This window comes from Brassica napus, unplaced genomic scaffold (assembly GCF_020379485.1).
Source record: "Brassica napus cultivar Da-Ae unplaced genomic scaffold, Da-Ae ScsIHWf_2163;HRSCAF=2816, whole genome shotgun sequence".
Classification (NCBI taxonomy): domain Eukaryota; kingdom Viridiplantae; phylum Streptophyta; class Magnoliopsida; order Brassicales; family Brassicaceae; genus Brassica; species Brassica napus.
In genome coordinates this window covers 1-19,342 of record NW_026015572.1, presented here as the reverse complement: position 1 = coordinate 19,342, position 19,342 = coordinate 1, and the positions used below count along the sequence as shown (strand labels likewise).

The following is a 19,342-nucleotide window of genomic DNA, read 5'->3' as shown; positions in this document are numbered from 1 at the left end:
TCTTTTCCCATGATTCAAAGTCTAATCAATCGAACCTTTTAAAATTTTCATAAATCCAAATTAGTCACTTGACTCTTCCATTAATTTATCTAAATTTAAACTGTAAAAATTATTTAAATGAACTCCATCATGCCGTTTTACACTGTGACATAAATCTATACTATTATTTGCAAAGTAAATTTTTGGAATCGAGCTCTCACGTTAAAAGTTAAAGTGGTTAATATCGTTTGTACCCTTAATGAATAAAATGTATAAATAAATTAAAAATAAAAATGAAATTTAAATTTGTTTGATTAGATAATATATTCAAATTAATAATAGTAAGAATTATCCAAAATCTAAAAATATATAATTTTAAAAAAGAGATAATATATATATATATATATATATATATATATATTGTATTGTTATCTGAAAAAGTCTTTTAGTGAAAATTTAAAAACATAAGTTATATAACTAAATATTAATCATATAAAATTATTAATTAAGTAATTTAAATAGAATATTGAGTTATCCAAAAACTAAAAATATAATTAAAAAAAGATAATATCTATATATATATTGTATTCTTATCTGAAAAAGTCATTTAGTAAAAAATTAAAAAACATAAATTATATAATTAAATATTAATTAAATTAATTATTTTAATTATATAATTAAAAATAGAATATTGAGTTATTTTAAGATTATTTTAGTATAATGAATATATGGTACAAAGAACTTATAACAGAGCGGTTAATATCTATACTACCCTTAATGAATTTTTATATATAATTAAAAACGAAATTTATGTTAATAATATTAGATTTATATGTTATACTAGATAATGGTAAATTATGATAAATTTGTCAAATAAAAACATGTAAAAAAAAGATAATTATTATATATATTGTGCTGTTATCTGAAAATAATGTTTTCTACTATAAAATTTAAAAATAAATTTTATGTTAATAATATTAGATTTATATGTTATATTAGATAATTGTAAATTATGATATATTTGTCAAATAAAAACATGTTCAAAAAAAGATAATTATTATATATATTGTATTGTTATCTAAAAATAATGTTTTCTACTATAAAAATTTAAAATAATTTAAACGAATTTATGTTAATAATATTAGATTTATATGTTTTTATTAGATAATTGTAAATTATGATAAATTTGTCAAATAAAAAATGTTTTTTCAAAAAAAAAAGAAGATAATTATTATATATATATATGGTGTTGTTATCTGAAAATAATGTTTTTTATTATAAAAGTTAAAAAATTAAGATATAAAAAAATTTAAATTTAATATCAATTATGTAAAAGTTTGTATAAAGATAAAGTGTTAAAATAAAAAATATTTTTAAAAAGACAATTCTTATATATATATTATGTTATTATCTGAAAATAATATTTTCTACTATGAAAATTAAGAAAAAAATTAAAAAGATTATGCCCGCATGTGCGGGCAAAACACCTAATTTATAAATATTCACGAGGATAAAACAAAAAAACAGATATTAAAAATTGTTATTAATCCAATAATAGTGGACTCGTGTGTACCCATATCTTTTCATTAAATTACAAAAAAGAAAAATCTTAGCTTGTCAGAGTTTACGTTACATTTGGTTTCAGATACGTTCTTATCAAAATCAAAAGTTAATTAGTATTTGGCAAGTTAGACACCTGAGAGTTCCAAGTTTTGAGTCTAGTCAAGCTGTTTATTCTTATTACACATGTAGTTAGGGTCTGTAATTAGAATCATTGATCGGGTCTTAAGTATCTTTTTCCACAAAACAAATTTCTATAAATATAAATCAAAGATGTGTGGAAGAGTTTTGTCCTTTGATATTCAAATAACTAAACCCCCTCTTTCAAGCATGTGGCTTTGACGAGTACTGTCTTATGTCGTCATAAGTTTTTTCTATATATAATCAACGAATCTTCTTTGGTAGTGAGAAAAAGATATTGTGAACCAAACTCATAACTAACTTTCAGATACAGGCTTCTAACTCGGAGAGACAGAGATAAAGTCTGTATACTCTATAGTTGGTTTGCAATATTTTCTGATAACGTGGTGATAAATTAATCATGGAAGATCAGGTCATCTCCAGCAAGAATCCGGATCCCGTCGAGAAGCCGACCAATGAAAAGCCACCCGGAGTTAATAGATACGCTCTTCAGTGTTCTATTGTCGCCTCCATCGTCTCCATCATCTTTGGTTACGGTAAGTGTATCATAAAAAATCTCCAAAACTAACATTTTTGTTGAATATTATTGGAATTTTAATTTGGAAGGCTGATAGAAAAACATTTGTTCACAACTCTACACATATACAAAGCGTTTATCTCTAGTAATTTTAAAATTATAGAGGCTAAGATTTAAATATTTGCTAGATTCGACAAAATGTCTTAGTTTCCTTTTTTTCTATGTCAAGTTTATTGTTTTTTTTTTATTAATCTGGGGTATCCAAAATCTATAAGTTTATTGTTTTAAATATATACGTTCTCTACAATTTTTGTCTTTGATTTGATAGGACTTATAATTTTTTTTTTTAAATGATCCAAGAATTGATAAGATGTTGTATATTTGGTATGTGTATAGATACTGGTGTTATGAGTGGAGCAATGGTGTTTATTGAAGAAGATCTAAAGACTAACGAAGTTCAGATCGAAGTTCTCACCGGAATCCTCAACCTGTGTGCCCTTTTCGGATCATTGCTCGCCGGAAGAACCTCAGACATAATCGGACGTCGTTTCACAATCGTCTTGGCCTCAATACTCTTCATGTTAGGCTCAGTACTAATGGGTTGGGGTCTAAATTATCCCATTCTCTTAACCGGTAGATGCACAGCCGGTCTCGGCGTCGGTTTTGCTCTAATGGTTGCTCCAGTTTACTCAGCCGAGATAGCAACTGCTTCACACAGAGGACTCTTAGCTTCTCTACCTCATCTTTGCATCAGTATAGGGATTTTACTAGGTTACCTAGTCAATTACTTCTTCTCCAAGTTACCAATGCATATCGGTTGGAGGCTGATGCTCGGCATAGCTGCGATCCCGTCGCTAGTGCTAGCGTTAGGGATCTTGAAAATGCCGGAGTCTCCACGGTGGTTGGTCTTACAAGGCCGTCTCGGAGAAGCCAAGAAGATACTGAAGTTAGTATCGAACTCGCCTGAAGAAGCTGAGCTACGGTTTAAAGACATCAAAACAGCTGCTGGAATCGACGCAAATTGCGAAGAAGAGGTCGTGAAGATGGAGAAAAAGAAGACTCACGGTGAAGGAGTGTGGAAAGAGCTAATCTTAAGACCAACACCTGCGGTAAGACGAGTTCTTTTGACTGCGTTAGGGATTCATTTCTTCCAGCACGCGACGGGTATCGAAGCCGTGCTTTTATACGGTCCGAAGATCTTTAAGAGAGCAGGGATCACGGCTAAAGACAAGCTTTTCTTGGTTACAATCGGTGTCGGAATCATGAAGACGACATTTATTTTAACAGCGACTTTCTTGCTTGACAAGGTAGGTCGGAGGAAGCTTTTGTTGACCAGCGTTGGAGGAATGGTTTGTGCGTTGACGATGTTAGGGTTTGGGCTCACGATGGCACAAAACTCTGGCGGGAAACTAGCTTGGGCTTTGGTATTGAGTATAGTCTCTGCTTATAGTTTTGTAGCGGTTTTCTCTATTGGGCTTGGGCCGATAACTTGGGTGTACAGCTCTGAGGTTTTCCCGTTGAAGCTTAGGGCGCAAGGAGCAAGTCTTGGCGTTGCAGTGAATAGAGTGATGAATGCTACAGTGTCTATGTCGTTTTTGTCGCTGACTAGGGCGATAACCACTGGAGGAGCGTTCTTTATGTTCGCTGGAGTTGCGGCGGTGGCGTGGAACTTCTTCTTCTTCCTAATGCCGGAGACGAAAGGTAAGTCGCTTGAAGAGATTGAAGCGCTTTTCCAAAGAGATGGTGATAATAAAACAAAAGGTGAGAACGGCACCGTTTAGTGTGTTTGTGTTTTTCTTTTCGTTTGCCACTCTCTTTTAGCGTTTGTGATGTTCTTTGTGTGTGGCTTTTATCATAAGCCAACGGTCACGTTTGGCGCACAGTTTTAGTATTTGTTAACAATTTATGATCAACGACTCATAAATCACCAGTCTTTTAGTGTTTGCGATGTTCTTTGTGTGTGTGGCTTTCATCAAATTTTAAATTAACGGTCACGTTCAGCGCACATTTTTAGTATTTGTTAATAATTTATGATCAACGACTCGCAAATCGCCAATTACTAGCAAACAGTGGCCAAGTATTAGCCAAAGAGAATGAGCCTTTTTTCCTCTCAGATCAAAATCGAGCTGGTACTTTTGCCATTACACAATGAATTTGAAGAGAGTGAGCTTGTAACATAATGGAAAGTATCAGACTGCAAATCCTGGAATGACGGTTCGAGGGTTTGATGTCTCCATTCAGGCGAAGAGAGCTGGCAGTTCCTTTTCTCACTTAAGCGGATACTCTAAGTAAAATATTAGCGATCTTTTCTATCTAATGAATGGGGAGGGGGAGTGAATGGGGAGGGGGAGTCCGCTTTGATATCATCGAAAGAAGGGTACTAAGTAGCTAGGAATGCGGGCTAGCTAGTAGTTTAGTGATAGCGGTCGGTCGGTTCGACGTGGCTCTAATGTCGGCGATGAAGCTAACAAATAGGGAAAAGCATATGATCTCTTGGAAACAATTAAACAATCTGTGTCATTTCTTGGAGATGATACATAACTACCCTATTATGTGTTTGAATGATTGAATCTTCCTTCGGCCGCTTCCGAGGTTTTATCCTGGGCTTAATTATAGCCCAAATACTTTTGTGGGCCGTTGTTAATCTCTGAGTCAAATAAAGAAAACGTGCTTAGTTAAGACGCATGGAATCGGTAAAACGCCAACGAAGTCAACGACCCCATAGGTTAGCTGTCCATGTCCTAATAAAACGTCTTAAATTTATTTTTCTCTTGTGTACAAACAACCACCTCTCATTAAAAACGCCACTAAACACGTAACCTCACCCCCAAGAGATCACATCTCAACCGTTGATCGTACCATCGAATTATTCCATCTCGTCCGTCCATTAGTCCCAACACTCTGTATAAAAACACGCCTTGATCTCATTGGTTCTCATACCCGCTTTTTTTTATCGTTATCTCTTTAAGCTTTTCGTTCATCGCTTTTCTCTAGATCTCTCCGTTACGTCGATTTGATGACGTATTGGAAGACTCTCCGATTCAGTTCTGCCGTCGATCTTCGAATCGGCGTCGTATACACAATGGATCTGGTAGCTCCGGTTTGATTCATGATCCAGAAGACGGATCTTAGCTGCTGAGATCTCCGACGATCGGTCGAAGAGCTGGTAACTAAGCCTATCGTAGCTGGATCTGATGTTTGATTCGATTGAATTCGTTTGTAATATTCTTTATCTGTTGATTATTCTCAGATCTGATCTCGCATCATGATCTCGGCAAGCTAGGTTCGTCGGATCCGTGATATGCTGAGGTGAGGATGAGTCCGGGAGGAGCAATTGAAGAAGAGGGGAGAGGATTGAGATATGTGAATTGATAATGAGTATGAAGGATGTATAAGATGTTTGTTAAGGACGATATAGCCTGATGGATTAGGCTTGAGTTCTGATTAGCATCTTTGTCATCCGACCTTTGCCATGACAGGTGCGCTTGCATGGCAGGTCACACACTAAATAATAATAAAAATAATTGTTTCGTGTTGGTTAGGGGAGTTCGCACGGGGCACTTTTTTTTAGCCCGGGTTCTCCCCTCACCTTTGTGTCTTGTTCTCTCTCTCTCTCTCTCATCCCTTTGATCTCAATTCACCAAAATATCTCTCGACACAGACATATTTTGAATCGATTCCTATCATTACGATTGATCGGATCTGGAGTCTAACGCTGCCATATCTAAATCCAACATACTCCACAGAGGCAAAGGTACATTAAGTTTGAGTTTATTCATATTATATAACCTATCATAACTCCAAATCGACTTTAATTTTGCTATATCAAGCACTTTTCAACTTCTGTAACGAAGCTATATACATACTTGGCTAGTTATTTTTTAGTAAGCACAATGTTTTAGCAACATGTATCCACTTTTATAGTATATAATACAAAGAAGTACGTTAAGAGTCCCATCAGTTTGCCAATACTGTAAGCATGTTGTCTTGTATGATTATATCTATGTTTTTCATAGAGCTAATGGCTCTGGTGATAGAAGACCTTGGAGGTATCGCCATCTTCCTTAATAATCGATGCGATGTTAGCAGTGGATAAATCGAGCGCACGAGTGTGTTCATGTTGAAGCAATGAGGTATCTTAAATCAAGTAACTTGTCTGACTTTTTGTATGTAAAATTAGATACAGTGTTTCTTTGTTGAAAAAGAGTATTTCATTGTTGGCACGTTAAAGGAACCATCGAATATTTAGCGAAAATCTTACGTTGTATTTTGCATAAGGACTTGTGCATAATAATTTGTATTGTTATTTTGATGTAGGCAGTTAAAAAAGAAAAAGTTGTGCATTGGCCTTTAATTTCACTTGCAGCGTTAGTTCTAATGAAATTATACAATTATGTCGAAGTGATGGTCTGATCCTTGTGTCGCACTATTGTGGATATGCTTTTTTCATTAGGATCCTTCCAGTACAGAGAGCTTCATGTTAACTTGGCCAGGTTCGTGTTAATAGATCTGTAAGCTCAAAATGGTAGAGCTCTCGTTATGAGAGGTTGGTGGTTCGAATCCACCCAGATCTGTCTACTTCCTAATCTTTTCACCTCTTTTTCGTGAACGTAATTTAGAATCCACTTTAGTCATGATCTATTAGTGTTTTTGCACTTATTAATAGGGTATGCTAAAACGGAATTGCTGACAAGAAAAATATTTACTTTTGATTTGGCAATTGACGGAGGGACTAGACAACTGGTCATCAGTCAAGTAATGGCGATGATCAACTATGTGACTTGGATTGCAAGCTGCTGACAAGGACTTTATCCTCGTAGGGTCACACAAAAAGAGATGAATTTTTGCCTAATGTATACGTGAAGTTGTCCTGGGGTCTTGCATTCATTCAAAAAAAATAAGTTTTGGGGTCAGTACGTCCTTTTGTAATATGCTGGAATCAACAAAAACATTTTTGGGCCTGTATATGTAGTTTAATACAAAAGTCATAAAAGTTAATGATTTGAACCTGCTACCTTTGAATGCAAATGATCATGTTGTTCCACCAGACAAATTAACTGAAAAGCACCAACAGCTGAATTTTTTTTTTTTTTTTTTTGAACATTAACAGCTGAAAATATTGGTCAGTTACAACCAAACACCCAAGAGTTTTAAAAACTGTAGTAAAAGCACCAACAAGAAAATATACATTCCAAATTTAGACGGAGGAAAACCCACTATAGAAAAAGAGATTAGGGGTTTTCTGGCCGTAGCTACCCATCATGGGTAAACCCATGATGATATGATATACACTAGTTGCATTAGGGGCAACAATGAATACTGAAAGTTCGATATGGCAATAACAACGATTGATGGCCCTATCTGCCCAACTAAAACCTTAAACTTTATTAATGAGTTTGTTTTCTGGTTATAAGAATGACAACCGAGTGATGGCCAAAGTCCATTAATCTATTTCCTCTCTCCCCATCCCTCCGAACAGTTTGCTCTACTAATAGATTAATAGTGTATATATATATATATGTATGTAATGTAACTAAAGATCTTTGTCTATGCTTCGTGATTTTGAGTTCGTCTGTTTAAAATTCATACCTTGTTTTGTTGTTCTTTACTAAATCTTTGCCTGTCAACTTATGTCTTGGTCTCTCTTCACAAACGTATTTCATTCTTTTCTAGAAGTTTAGACTATGAGTTGGGAGATGTGTGATTTTCTAGAGAAATTATTGTATACGCCTTGAGAAGATTCAAAGTTTGATTATTAACGAAATCTGGTGACAAATTCTCTATAGAAATATCTGACTTTTTGGTCTTCGAGGTTGTTCCATATAAACAACAATGACACATACAAAACGTTTAGGGTTAAGGTCCAAAGTAATTTCACACAAGTACCTTAAGCGAACGATAGTGATACATTATTATTTCTGTAGTATTCTTCGTGGAGCTGGTTTAGGTAAGAAGGCATCGTATTATTCAGAAATGTTATTGGGAATGTGGCATGGCTATGTATTTTCTCATGTGATCAGCTCTAGCCTCCATAATGACCACTCCATAGTTGTAGACGTCGCTAAAGTCTCAATGTGGCAATAAAAACAATTGACGATGATCTTTTAACTTCCCTGATGAGCTGTTTTTTGAATTATAAGAAGATGAATATAACAGTAAACAATAATCTTGTTCCCAGTATATACTTGTATGATTCTTGAGATGACCGATCAATATATTGTATATTATTTTTCGGTAAAACAGATTATAAAGAGTAATAAACTAAGAAAGTGATAAGCTCGGATCAACGTCACATGGTGTATTTTTATGCCATTTAATAATAACTGGTCCAAATAATGTCCAATGTCAATGATGCTGATTTAATCAAAAACATAAAGAGTATGCTAATTATATCATCATACGCACATGGTTATGTTTCTAAACCGAATCTTTGATGTTTTCTAAATCAATAGTTCGAGTAAAACGTTACATTTATATTTATATTATTATTATTGGTTGATGTCGTCTTTTCTGGACTCTTTTTATTTGTCTACCTAACGCATGAAAGAGTGGTTTCCACATTATTAATATAAAAATTAATAGGTTTTCTTTCTTACAAGGTAGCGAACTTGTTAAGCTTTTTTTTTAACTTTAATTACTTCTTCAGATCTTCTAGATCGTGGCACAATTGACGAAGATGGAAGACATATAATGAACGTAAATAAATAAAAAGACAACACATAAGAGTTCTTCGAACGTGAAAGAAGATTTCCTTTTCAATGTGAATTGTATTAGTAATGGATTTTTTTCACTGTATATTTTATCATTTTTTCATGAAAAATAGTTTTATCTATATCATATATTTTTAATATCAATTTGTTTTCATTAATCTATCTAAATTATTAAAATTAAAGTACTTTTTGACATTGTTTGGAAACATGTATAATAGTATAAATAAGAAATGTTTGGAAATAATAGATAGAAATATAAAAAATATATTATATTTTTAGTAATTTCATTAATATAATTACATTAATTGTATTTCTATATTTTATTCAGTTTAACAGTTTCATTAATTATATTAACTTAACAATATATAACATCATTAATTATATTACCATAATAATAATAGTGTATATTTTTATTTATTAGTTAATCAACATTAATTTGTGTCAATTATAAAATCAAAAATGTAAATTAATTGAGTTTTGCATATGGTTAAGCGTTGTTCGGTTTAGTTTGTTTTACTAAAAATTTTTTTTAGTTTTAATCGGTGAAAAATTACGTAACCAAAAACATAACTTAAAGACATGTTTTGTAAATAAAATACTAACTTAAATCAAAATAATAAAAAAATTAAATTTATTGTTACTTAATTTTTCACTACATATAATTATTTTACTAAAAACTTTTTTTTTTATTTCACTTAATTTAGCAAACACATAGAAATAGTTATTAGTTTATATAATCAGTTAAGCATGAACATTTGACTATCTATTTAGATACGGATTGTTCCTTTAGTATTAAACCAATACCGTGCAGATGCGCATGTCAATCTCTAGTATAAATTTAGTAATGGATTTTGTTTTTGTAACTTAGGCTTTCATATGAATTTTAATTAACCATTAGATCTAGGGAGTTCCCACATTTTATGTATTTTGTAAAATCACCAAATCTTATTACTGCACGATTTTCGGATCTCTTGTCTCTTACAATAATAATCGTTTCAGATCTTATATATTTGGTCAAACAAACAAACGCCAAAAACTGAAAATTAATTATACAAAAATAAATTAAATAGTACTACTATTTATAATTTACCAACAGTTGGCCTTTCACATGAACATAAAACACATACTATATGCCCATTTTAAAAAAGTTTCGAATATCAATATATAACTTATTAATTAATAAAACGTATTAATTTTAAATGCCACATAAATTGGTTAATGTCTTTTCCCACGTTTCATGCTTTTAAGTCCTTTTAAAGTGGGAATGATACTCGCGTGACGACCAAACCCCATTGATACCTCTCTCTCTTTCGTTCTCTCTCGACTCTCGATCACTCATACAAAGAGATCCTTATTATCAGGTTAGATCCTCTTTGCGTTTTCAACTTCGTTTTTTTAGTTCGTTCTAAAACTCTAGAAAGCTGTGTACCATTTCCAAGTCTCTCTCGGCCAAGAAGTTTGCGATCTTAAAAAGTCAAAATATATGTAACAAATGCTTTGAATTATAATACGTTTCGAGAAGGCCTGTGATTTTCTAGAGAGTTTCTTCAAAGTTGAATTATTGACAAAAACTTTGTAGAATCTTTATTAGTCAGGTAAACTAGAATGGATTCTTGATCCCGTATTAGATGTTAGATTATTATTTTTCTATTAATAGCCGATCAAACTATCCTCTTGCTGATTCTTGAATCTAATCTAGCTCCTATTGGATCATAACTATAATTTACCATTTCTAGGCTTTGAAGCTTTCTCGTTAGAGATTAAAAGATTGTTAACTAAACATGTTTAAGAGAAGGAATGCGCACCAACTTGATGATGGTTCTCAGCATGATAACAAGGTATACAAGAATCTTTATTGTATTTTTCTCTCATTAATATAACTTCAAAAGTCTTACGCCTACAAAATTTCAGGTTAGAGAATTGAGATCTGCGATAGGGCCGCTCTCTGGACAAAGTTTAGTGTTCTGCTCTGATGCTTCCTTGAGGAGATATTTGGCTGCTCGAAACTGGAATGTGGAGAAAGCCAAGAAAATGCTTGAGGAGACTCTCAAGTGGAGATCAACATACAAACCTCAAGAGATCCGTTGGGTAAATTTAACTCTCCTTTTTTTTTTTGCTAACAGATTTAACTCTATTTTGCTCATATATTCAATGATTTTGTATATTTTACGAGTAAATCTTGTTTTTAATTCTCTCCAGAATCAAGTAGCACATGAAGGTGAGACCGGTAAAGTTTCAAGAGCTAGTTTTCATGATAGACAAGGCAGAGTAGTGCTTATAATGAGACCAGCATTACAGGTAAATAAGCGCATTTTCACATATTTGACTATTTTAAAAATATTTTTCGTTAGTTTTAAAAACTCTTGATATTGTAAAACAGAACTCAACATCAGCAGAAGGTAATATCAAGCATTTGGTCTATCTTCTTGAAAATGCAATCCTCAATCTTCCCAAGGGACAAGAACAAATGTCTTGGCTCATTGATTTCACTGGTTGGTCTATGGCTGCTAATGTTCCTATGAAAACAACACGTGAGATTGTCTACATTCTACAGAATCATTACCCTGAGAGACTCGGTATCGCCTTTCTCTACAATCCACCAAGACTTTTCCAAGCAGTATACAGGGTAAAGAGTCATTACACATTCATCAAAATGTTTTTTAATCTTTTTAAAAGTTTTTGAAAAGAGTCATTTATTTACCTACTCTTATCCCTGTACGTAGGCTGTTAAGTACTTCTTGGACCCATGTACAGCTCAAAAGGTCAAGTTTGTGTACCCTAAAGACAAAACAAGTGATGAACTGATGACATCACACTTTGATGTTGAGAATCTTCCCAAGGAGTTTGGAGGAGAAGCAACACTAGAGTATGATCATGAGGAGTTCTCAAAACAAATGTGTGAAGATGATGTCAAAACAGCAAAGTTTTGGGGACTGGAGGAGAAACAGTATCCTAAACCAAACGGTTTCTCTCCAGCCGATGTTGTTCCTGAGCCAGCCACTTCTCTTGCATCAGCAGCTAGCTGAGACATATATACATACACACATAAACAAGAATAGTGAAGGTTTATTCTCGTGGAAGAAGAGCCAATAAAATGGTGATGTTTACTTAGAGAATTAATAAGGTTCCATCCAAGTCTTTGCTTAGTGAGCCAAAGACTTTTTTAATGTTATAATTAACAGAGGCGTTCCTTGTCATGAATGTTGTATGCGTGTGTGAGAATATTTTTACCGTGTGTAATTGTTTTGTGTTTATTAATTGAAATTATCAGAGTTATCCTTTTATTTATGATTATTTTTTAAAGTTTAGTCATGCGTTCTAATGAAATATTGCTCTGAACAGATCTATCTTATATTACAATATTTTAAAGTTATATGTCAAGATGAGCTTTGAAAGGCTATTAAGTATCATGTTTATCTAAAGCTTTTAAACACAAAATTTAAAACTCTATTAGGGCTGTTCAATATGGTAAAACCGAACCGTACCGAACCGAACCGAACCGAAATAGATAATATGGTTTGGTTTTGGTATATACCATATAAACCGAATGGATATAATTTTCTAAAAACCGTAGGATTTGGATATGGTTTGGTATATAACCGATTAAACCGAATAAACCGAACAAAACCGATTAAAAGTAGAAACATGTAAATATGTATCTATTTTATAACAATACATGAAAATCTATCTGTTACATAATTTAAATTTGTGTTAATAATTATTACCATGATTTTATAGTAATAAAAAATCTTAATTTGTAAAACACTTGAACTATAACTAAATAACAATACATCGCAATTCAGACATCTTATTTTCTAAGTCTTTTTTGATCTTTTTGATTTATTTTAGTCTTCACTAAATTAATATGAAGATTATAAATTTGATGGACAATAATTAATGGAAATTTTTCAATTGAAAAAACATGACTTTAATGAACACTAAATATGGAAGAGTGAAAAAACTTTTCTTTTGTTTCATATTTTTATTTTCAAAATTTCAAGCTTTGATTTTAGTTATAGATTTGATTATTTTATTTGATGGTAGAAGCATTTTTACTTTTTTGTTCATTTATTTGAACATGTAATAGGTTTTTAATAAATGAGTGTGTTGACAATATGACTCTAAAATTCATATTATATGATCTCAAACAAAATAATTATGTTTTTTGGTATAAAACCGAATAAACCGAAAACCGACGGTATATAAACCGAACCGAACCGAAGTAAATATGGATTTAGAATGGTAGTTATATTTTACTAACCGAAATACCGAAAACCGAAAAAAACCGAACCGAAACCGAACCGATATCCGGATTGAACACCCCTAAACTCTATTCATATTCTATTTTTATTAATAGTAAAATAAAACTTTATTATTGATGGAAAGTACAGTGTGTATTTTTTTAAAATGTAGAAATAAGTTTAACTATTTAAAATTTATAAATGCAAAAATGAAAATCATTACATAGCTATAAATAAATATTATGAATTCAGTTAAAATTTAAATTCATGCTCTATCATATTAAACATGAAATAATGAAACCAATGTGATATATATATATGTACATTAGTTATCGAAACAGCTCCCGTAGCTCAGTTGGTTAGAGCGTTGGTCTTATGAGCCGAAGGTCGCGGGTTCGAGCCCCGCCGGGAGCATTTTTTCTTATTTAATTTTTTTTTTTTTTCATAATTTTCACAATTTTTTTTTTTTAACGAATGCACAATTGACTCTCAAATCATCATCTCCGTTCTCATCTACAAGTGAATTCAAGTTCAAGCTCAACGAAATTTGTTGTAATAAAAAAATTTCCTTGGTAAATTATTTGAGTCAGTGTTGATGATCCTATTGTTCTCAGCTTTGATTCTCATCTCTCATTTCTCAGTTACATCTCCTCCGCCTCTGCGCTGCGTCAAGAGCCTTACGTCCTCGAGACGACCGTCTCTGGCTTCTCTAAGAAACCTATCGTGTCCATGAAGGTTCTAGCTTCAAGAGAGCTGCTTCTGTCTCTCTCTCTCTGAGTCAATTGCGTTTCATAAACTTCCTAACTTGGAGACAGTCGCTGTGATCACCAAAGCGAAAGGCGCGAACGCCTACTCGTGGGACGACCGTTGAGACTTCCTCTGTGTCTGAATTTTTAGTTGTGTCTTGTCTGCCTGTATGTCTCGGAGCTTTGAGTTGTGTCTTGTCTGCCTGTCTACACATTGGATTGGAAGTTTGGATTTTTAGTTGTGTCTGAGCTTTTCAGTTGTGTTTTGTCTCCCTGTCTAGTACACATTGGATTGAAAGTTTGGATTTTTAGTTAAGAAGAGTTGTTTTCTGATGATGGGTTTGTTCAGGAGGAAGAGGGTTTGTAGAAGTGAGAGACTTTGGAGTTCCTGATACTGCAAAGTCCATTTCTTGGTGTGGTGACAACATTTGCTTAGGGATTAGGAAAGAGTATGTGATACTTAACACTGCTAATGGGACACTCTCTGAGGTGTTTCCTTCTAGTAGAGTTTCTCCTCCTCTTGTGAAATCTTTACATTATTGGTGAACTTCTCTGGGGAAGGTGAATGTTGTTGTAGCATCTGCCTTGAGGATGTTTTTTGGAGTGTTGTTTGATTAGTTTCTTCTTTGTATTGTAGGAGAACATTGGAGTTTTTGTTGATCAAAATGGGAAGCTACTTCAGACGGAGAGGATTTGCTGGTCAGAGGCTCCAACGGCTATTGTCATTCAGAACCCGTATGCAATAGCCTTGTTTCCTAGACGAGTTGAGGTATGTAAAGTTCTAGGAGAAGACAGTTTGGTTCTCTTTGCATTTCTAGAAAACTGTTATTCGCTTATTATGCCTTTGTTTTAATTAGGTTCGCTTGCTACGAAGCCCTTATCCTTTAATACAGACAGTTGTGCTCCAAATTATTCGGCACCTTGACAAGAGCAACAGTGCTGTGATTGTTGATTTGGATAACTCTGCTCATGTTCTCTTCCCTGTTTCTATCGGGGCCCAGGTGATTTACTTTAGCTCTGTTAATATTTGATGTTTCTTGCTACTGCTTAGGCCTGCGGGTTTGGTTTATTCTGTTAGTTCGGGTCGATCGAAAAAATTCAGTTTGGTTCGGTTCGGCTTTCTGTTAGTTTGGTTTCAAAAGCTTTTACCAAAGTTTTTGATTTTGTAGTTAGTTGGGTTAAATTTTTCGGTTATATTGAATAATATTCAATTTTTTTGGTTATTTCGGTTTGGAATTTCGTTAAAATTGATACTGTTTGAATTTTCTTTTTAAAATGAACTAACCGATTACCGAACCGAAGACCAAACTGAACCGAACCTTCAAACCGAACTAACTGAAAACCAAACTTTACGGGTCGGTCCGGTTCGGCAAGTTTGGTTCGGGTAATAACCGCAGGAGATGATGAAAATATGATTCTATTTTTCAATAATGTAGAATTTTGCTTTAACTCGTATCAGATGGCTTTTGAATTTTTCTGAGAAATCTAAGTGTCATCGCAGATTGTGCAGTTAACAGCTTCAGGAAACTTTGAGGAAGCCTTAGCCCTATGCAAGTTACTCCCTCCTGAAGACTCAAGCCTAAGAGCCGCGAAAGAGAGTTCGATTCATACAAGGTATTAAAAAGCCATAACTTCAATATTTACCCAGTGGTAAATGGGAATCTTTATGTTTATATTCCTTGCCTCTTTATCATGATACAGATTCGCTCATTATTTTTTTGAGAACGGGAGCTATGAGGAAGCCATGGAACACTTCCTAGCATCTCAAGTAGACATCACGCATGTACTCTCCATGTATCCGTCCATTATTCTTCCTAAAACAACAATGATTCCTCAACCAGATAAGATGGTGGATGAAGCATCTCTTTATAGAGGCTCATCCGGCATTTCAGATGATATGGAGTCTTCGTCTCCAAGATATTACTTGGAATCTGAAGGCAATGCAGCTCTTGAATCTAAGAAAATGAGTCACAACACTCTGATGGCTCTTATAAAGTACTTGTAGAAGAGGAGACCTGGTATTATAGAGAAGGCTACTTCTGAAGGAACAGAAGAGGTCATTTCAGATGCTGTTGGCAAGTCTATGAAGTCCAACAAGGTAATATCTGATTCTTCACTACTTTTTTTGTTGAGGTTTGAAGAAGTTTTTTTTTTCTGCAGGGACGTGGTGTGATCCTCCCACTTAACTCAGGTGCCAGGGAGATGGCAGCGATCCTTGACACAGCTCTTCTCCAAGCACTTCTTCACACTGGCCAGTCTGGAGCTGCTGTAGATTTATTAAAGGGTGTCAACTACTGTGACGTCAACATCTGTGAGGAGATTCTCATGAAAAGTAAAATTTACTCTGCACTGTTGGAATTGTTCAAGAGCAATTCGATGCACCATGAAGCCCTTAAGCTTCTTAAACAGCTCTTGGAAGATTCCAAATCAAACCAGTCAAAAACTTCCTTTCTTTGATTTCTTTACAGGTAAGTGTTCACATGTCAACAAAGATTTCAACGAGATTGTTTTTTTTGGTCAAAGAAGTAGTTAGAATCTTCTAAAACTCGTCTTTCCTACTCTCAGGAAAGTCTTAGGACTTTATTATTAGCAAAGTCACTTGAAAAAACATAACCAAATATCAACTTTCATATATTAAAAAATTCAGTGATCCGTTGTTTTTTCCTTTTCAAACTCAAGTTCGGATAAGTAGTCAAATTTAACAAAATAGTCTTATTCTTTAGACTATCTACCTACTTCAACGTTTTTTCTATAAGTAGAGACACACCTTCATCATCTCATAGCATCCTTTTTCCTCTTCTTGAACATAATGAAAGAATGCTGTGCTTTTCTTCTTCTTCTTCTTTTCATTTGCCCTTTGGGATTTTATCTTTACACCATCGAATATGGAACCAAATTATCGCCTGATTTTTACGCCCACTCATGCCCGCAAGTCGAAGACATTGTGATTGATGTTCTCGCAACAACTATTGCTACAGAGACACGAATGGCTGCTTCCTTGATGAGACTTCATTATCATGACTGTTTTGTTCAGTTTTTTTTTGTTTATTAAGTTAGTTACTTGACTTAATGAGGAAGGTAACTATGATATGCAGGGTTGTGATGGATCATTGCTTCTTGACAGCATTGGCGGAATAGTGAGTGAGAAAAATTCGGTTTTCAATAGCCAATCGGTTCGTGGCTTCGAGGTTATTGACCAGATCAAAGCCCAACTTGAGAAAGAATGCCCGGGAACGGTCTCTTGCGCTGATGTTCTCACCCTAGCCGCTAGAGACTCCTCTGTTCTTGTAAGTCATCTCCCTTGTTTGGAAAAAAAAAACATATATGAAATATGAGCTAATTTCGGCTTTGATCTTCATCCAGAGCGGAGGTCCAAGCTGGGTCGTCCCATTAGGAAGAAGAGATTCGATCAATGCAAGCTTGAGTGGTTCGAACAGCAACATCCCTGCATCAAACGACAGTTTCAAGGCAATTCTGAGAAAATTCAACCGTCACGGACTAGATGTCACTGATCTTGTTGCTCTTTCCGGTAAGCTTCCCTTACACGCAACACCATCGAAGAAACCATAATTTGGCTTTGAACTTCATGAGCTTTAGCTCAAGGTTGTCTCTGACCATTCCATACTAACTCTTTGTTCTTAGGGAGTCACACCATTGGCTTCTCCAGATGCACGAGTTTCAGACAGAGGCTGTACAATCAATCCGGTGACGGTCGTCCAGACATTACACTAGAAGAATCCTTCGCTGCTAACTTGCGGAAAAGCTGCCCAATAGCTGGAGGAGAGGAGAACCTCTCGGTGCTGGACATGGTTACTGCGGCAAAGTTCGATAACAACTACTTCATTAACTTGATAAAGAATATGGGCTTGTTGTACTCGGACCAGATTTTATTCAGCGGTAATGATATATCGAGAGGGCTTGTAATAACGTATGCACAGGATCAAGAAGTTTTTTTTCTCCAGTTTGCAGAGTCTATGATCAAGATGGGGAATATCTCTCCGTTGATGGGTTCGAATGGCGAGATCAGGAAGAACTGCCGGAAGATAAACTCTTGAATGGGTGATATGTGCAACAAATGGGGTTTTTTTTTTAAGTTGGGTGACGGACGGGTTTGTTGTTTTTTTTTTTTTGGTGTGATGTTTTAAGTTGTTTTAAATTCAGTAATTTGATGTTTTAAGTTGTGTGATTCTGGTGTGTACAAAAGAAGACTATTGTGATTCTGGTTTTTTTTTGTCATCAAAGTAGTAAAAATTGTTTGGAGGTAATTAAGTTTATCACCAAATTGGTTTACGAATGTTGAACATAGGAAATTAATAGGTGAAAGAAGTGTTGTACAACTTGTAACAATCCGCCCCATGGAATCTGTCCGTCTGTGGACTCGAGACTGACCCTGTAAAGCACTGATTCTAATCCCTAATATGTTAGTTTTCACTAATTCTTTTATGTAAGTTATTGGTGCGTTTGCCGCTACTCGAACTCAAAATCTTACCATTTAACAATTTTTTCACAGGACAAGCTGTTACCACTTGATCTTGGGTTCGATATGAGAGGTTAGGATCGATGCCCTGCAGGGCCAACCTGGGGTCCACATGGTGAGTAGGTCCCAAGGGGCGAGTTGTTACAATAAAAAAAAAGTGCGATCATACCAGCACTAATGCATCGGATCCCATCAGTTGCTGTAATAGTTGGTAGAGCGGAAGACTGTAGTAGTTGCTGTAATTATTCTCCACATGAATAGAAATGACTCTATACACATGACTCAAGAAAAAAAAAGAGACCTTTGAAAGTATGAGAGAAAAATTCATGTATGATGAGTTGGTAGCAATTTTTCAGTCTTTAACCAGTCATTGTTAATAGCTATCAGATTTACCGAACATGAGGTGGCCATGATGTCTTGAACCTCCGGAGTTTGGTGTGAACCGAGATAATAGCTATAGCACAGCTCATTCTTCTCTCATAAAACTAATTTATCTATTGTGTTCATTTTGGCCGTGAACATTTCTGGTAATCATGAGTGAACTTGGAGAATATAACATTTCATTATTCTCCTAGAAACGGTTCCGTTTCACGCTCACAAGGTGATTTGCCATTAGTTTTGTTTAGAAGAGTATCATGTACTACTACTCATTCATATCTCGAAATAATGGACACAAATCATTAAAAAAAATGCTTATCATCTATTCCTTACATGCAGCGATGTTTAATCATCCTAGGAACTGGGTATAGACCGAAGTCTTACGCTGCTTTGGACCGATTTAGTTTGACTTAGTTGTCTCCTGAACCTATTTATTGGGATCTCCACTCAATTAGATAGAGTTTCCGCCAAACCTCATTTTAATTCATAGGCTAACCCATTCCTCTTGATGATATACAATATGATCTCATAACACAACAAACCTTTATAAAAGAATTCAGGTTGTCAACAATTGTAACATAATTTTTTTTCTA

The 19,342-nt window shown here is 34.4% G+C and overlaps 3 protein-coding genes, 1 non-coding gene and 1 pseudogene across 6 annotated transcripts; all 5 read left to right on the top strand.

Moving 5' to 3' along the window:
* Positions 1 to 1,750: 1,750 nt before the first annotated feature.
* Positions 1,751 to 6,551, top strand: LOC125600252 (probable polyol transporter 6). 2 transcript variants are annotated; one of them, XM_048773080.1, is made up of 4 exons: positions 1,751 to 2,216; positions 2,594 to 5,363; positions 5,448 to 5,951; positions 6,214 to 6,551. In XM_048773080.1, the coding sequence occupies exons 1-2, from the start codon at positions 2,081 to 2,083 to the stop codon at positions 3,976 to 3,978; spliced, it is 1,521 nt and encodes a 506-aa protein (XP_048629037.1). In that variant the 5' UTR covers positions 1,751 to 2,080; the 3' UTR covers positions 3,979 to 5,363; positions 5,448 to 5,951; positions 6,214 to 6,551. The 2 variants fall into 2 exon arrangements, with proteins under 2 accessions (XP_048629037.1, XP_048629036.1); XM_048773079.1 differs by having other exon boundaries at positions 5,448 to 6,551.
* A 3,616-nt stretch (positions 6,552 to 10,167) lies between these two features.
* On the top strand, positions 10,168 to 12,191 carry LOC125600254 (phosphatidylinositol transfer protein 3-like). Of its 2 annotated transcripts, none has more exons than XM_048773082.1 (6): positions 10,168 to 10,268; positions 10,644 to 10,745; positions 10,819 to 10,995; positions 11,107 to 11,205; positions 11,288 to 11,533; positions 11,631 to 12,191. In XM_048773082.1, exons 2-6 carry the CDS (start codon positions 10,689 to 10,691, stop codon positions 11,931 to 11,933), a joined length of 882 nt encoding a protein of 293 aa, XP_048629039.1. In that variant the 5' UTR covers positions 10,168 to 10,268; positions 10,644 to 10,688; the 3' UTR covers positions 11,934 to 12,191. The 2 variants fall into 2 exon arrangements, with proteins under 2 accessions (XP_048629039.1, XP_048629040.1); XM_048773083.1 differs by lacking the exon at positions 10,168 to 10,268 and adding an exon at positions 10,283 to 10,502.
* A 1,297-nt stretch (positions 12,192 to 13,488) lies between these two features.
* Positions 13,489 to 13,562, top strand: TRNAI-UAU. The gene has a single exon. It is a non-coding gene; the product is annotated as a tRNA-Ile (tRNA).
* Positions 13,563 to 14,064: 502 nt separating this feature from the next.
* LOC125600249 lies at positions 14,065 to 16,351 on the top strand (annotated as a pseudogene).
* Positions 16,352 to 16,703: 352 nt separating this feature from the next.
* LOC125600253 (peroxidase 49-like) lies at positions 16,704 to 18,149 on the top strand. The gene is made up of 4 exons (XM_048773081.1): positions 16,704 to 16,937; positions 16,990 to 17,181; positions 17,258 to 17,423; positions 17,537 to 18,149. Exons 1-4 carry the CDS (start codon positions 16,704 to 16,706, stop codon positions 17,947 to 17,949), a joined length of 1,005 nt encoding a protein of 334 aa, XP_048629038.1. The 3' UTR covers positions 17,950 to 18,149.
* Positions 18,150 to 19,342: the final 1,193 nt, after the last annotated feature.

Coding starts and splice junctions, on each gene's coding strand:
- LOC125600253 (XM_048773081.1), top strand. CDS start 16,704: ATGAAAGAATGCTGTGCTTTTCTTCTTCTTCTTCTTTTCATTTGCCCT. Junction 16,938..16,989: donor GTTTTGTTCAGTTTTTTTTT/GTTTATTAAGTT, acceptor TATGATATGCAG/GGTTGTGATGGATCATTGCT. Junction 17,182..17,257: donor CTAGAGACTCCTCTGTTCTT/GTAAGTCATCTC, acceptor ATCTTCATCCAG/AGCGGAGGTCCAAGCTGGGT.
- LOC125600254 (XM_048773082.1), top strand. CDS start 10,689: ATGTTTAAGAGAAGGAATGCGCACCAACTTGATGATGGTTCTCAGCAT. Junction 10,996..11,106: donor AACCTCAAGAGATCCGTTGG/GTAAATTTAACT, acceptor AATTCTCTCCAG/AATCAAGTAGCACATGAAGG. Junction 11,534..11,630: donor TTTTCCAAGCAGTATACAGG/GTAAAGAGTCAT, acceptor CCCTGTACGTAG/GCTGTTAAGTACTTCTTGGA.
- LOC125600252 (XM_048773080.1), top strand. CDS start 2,081: ATGGAAGATCAGGTCATCTCCAGCAAGAATCCGGATCCCGTCGAGAAG. Junction 2,217..2,593: donor CTCCATCATCTTTGGTTACG/GTAAGTGTATCA, acceptor GTATGTGTATAG/ATACTGGTGTTATGAGTGGA.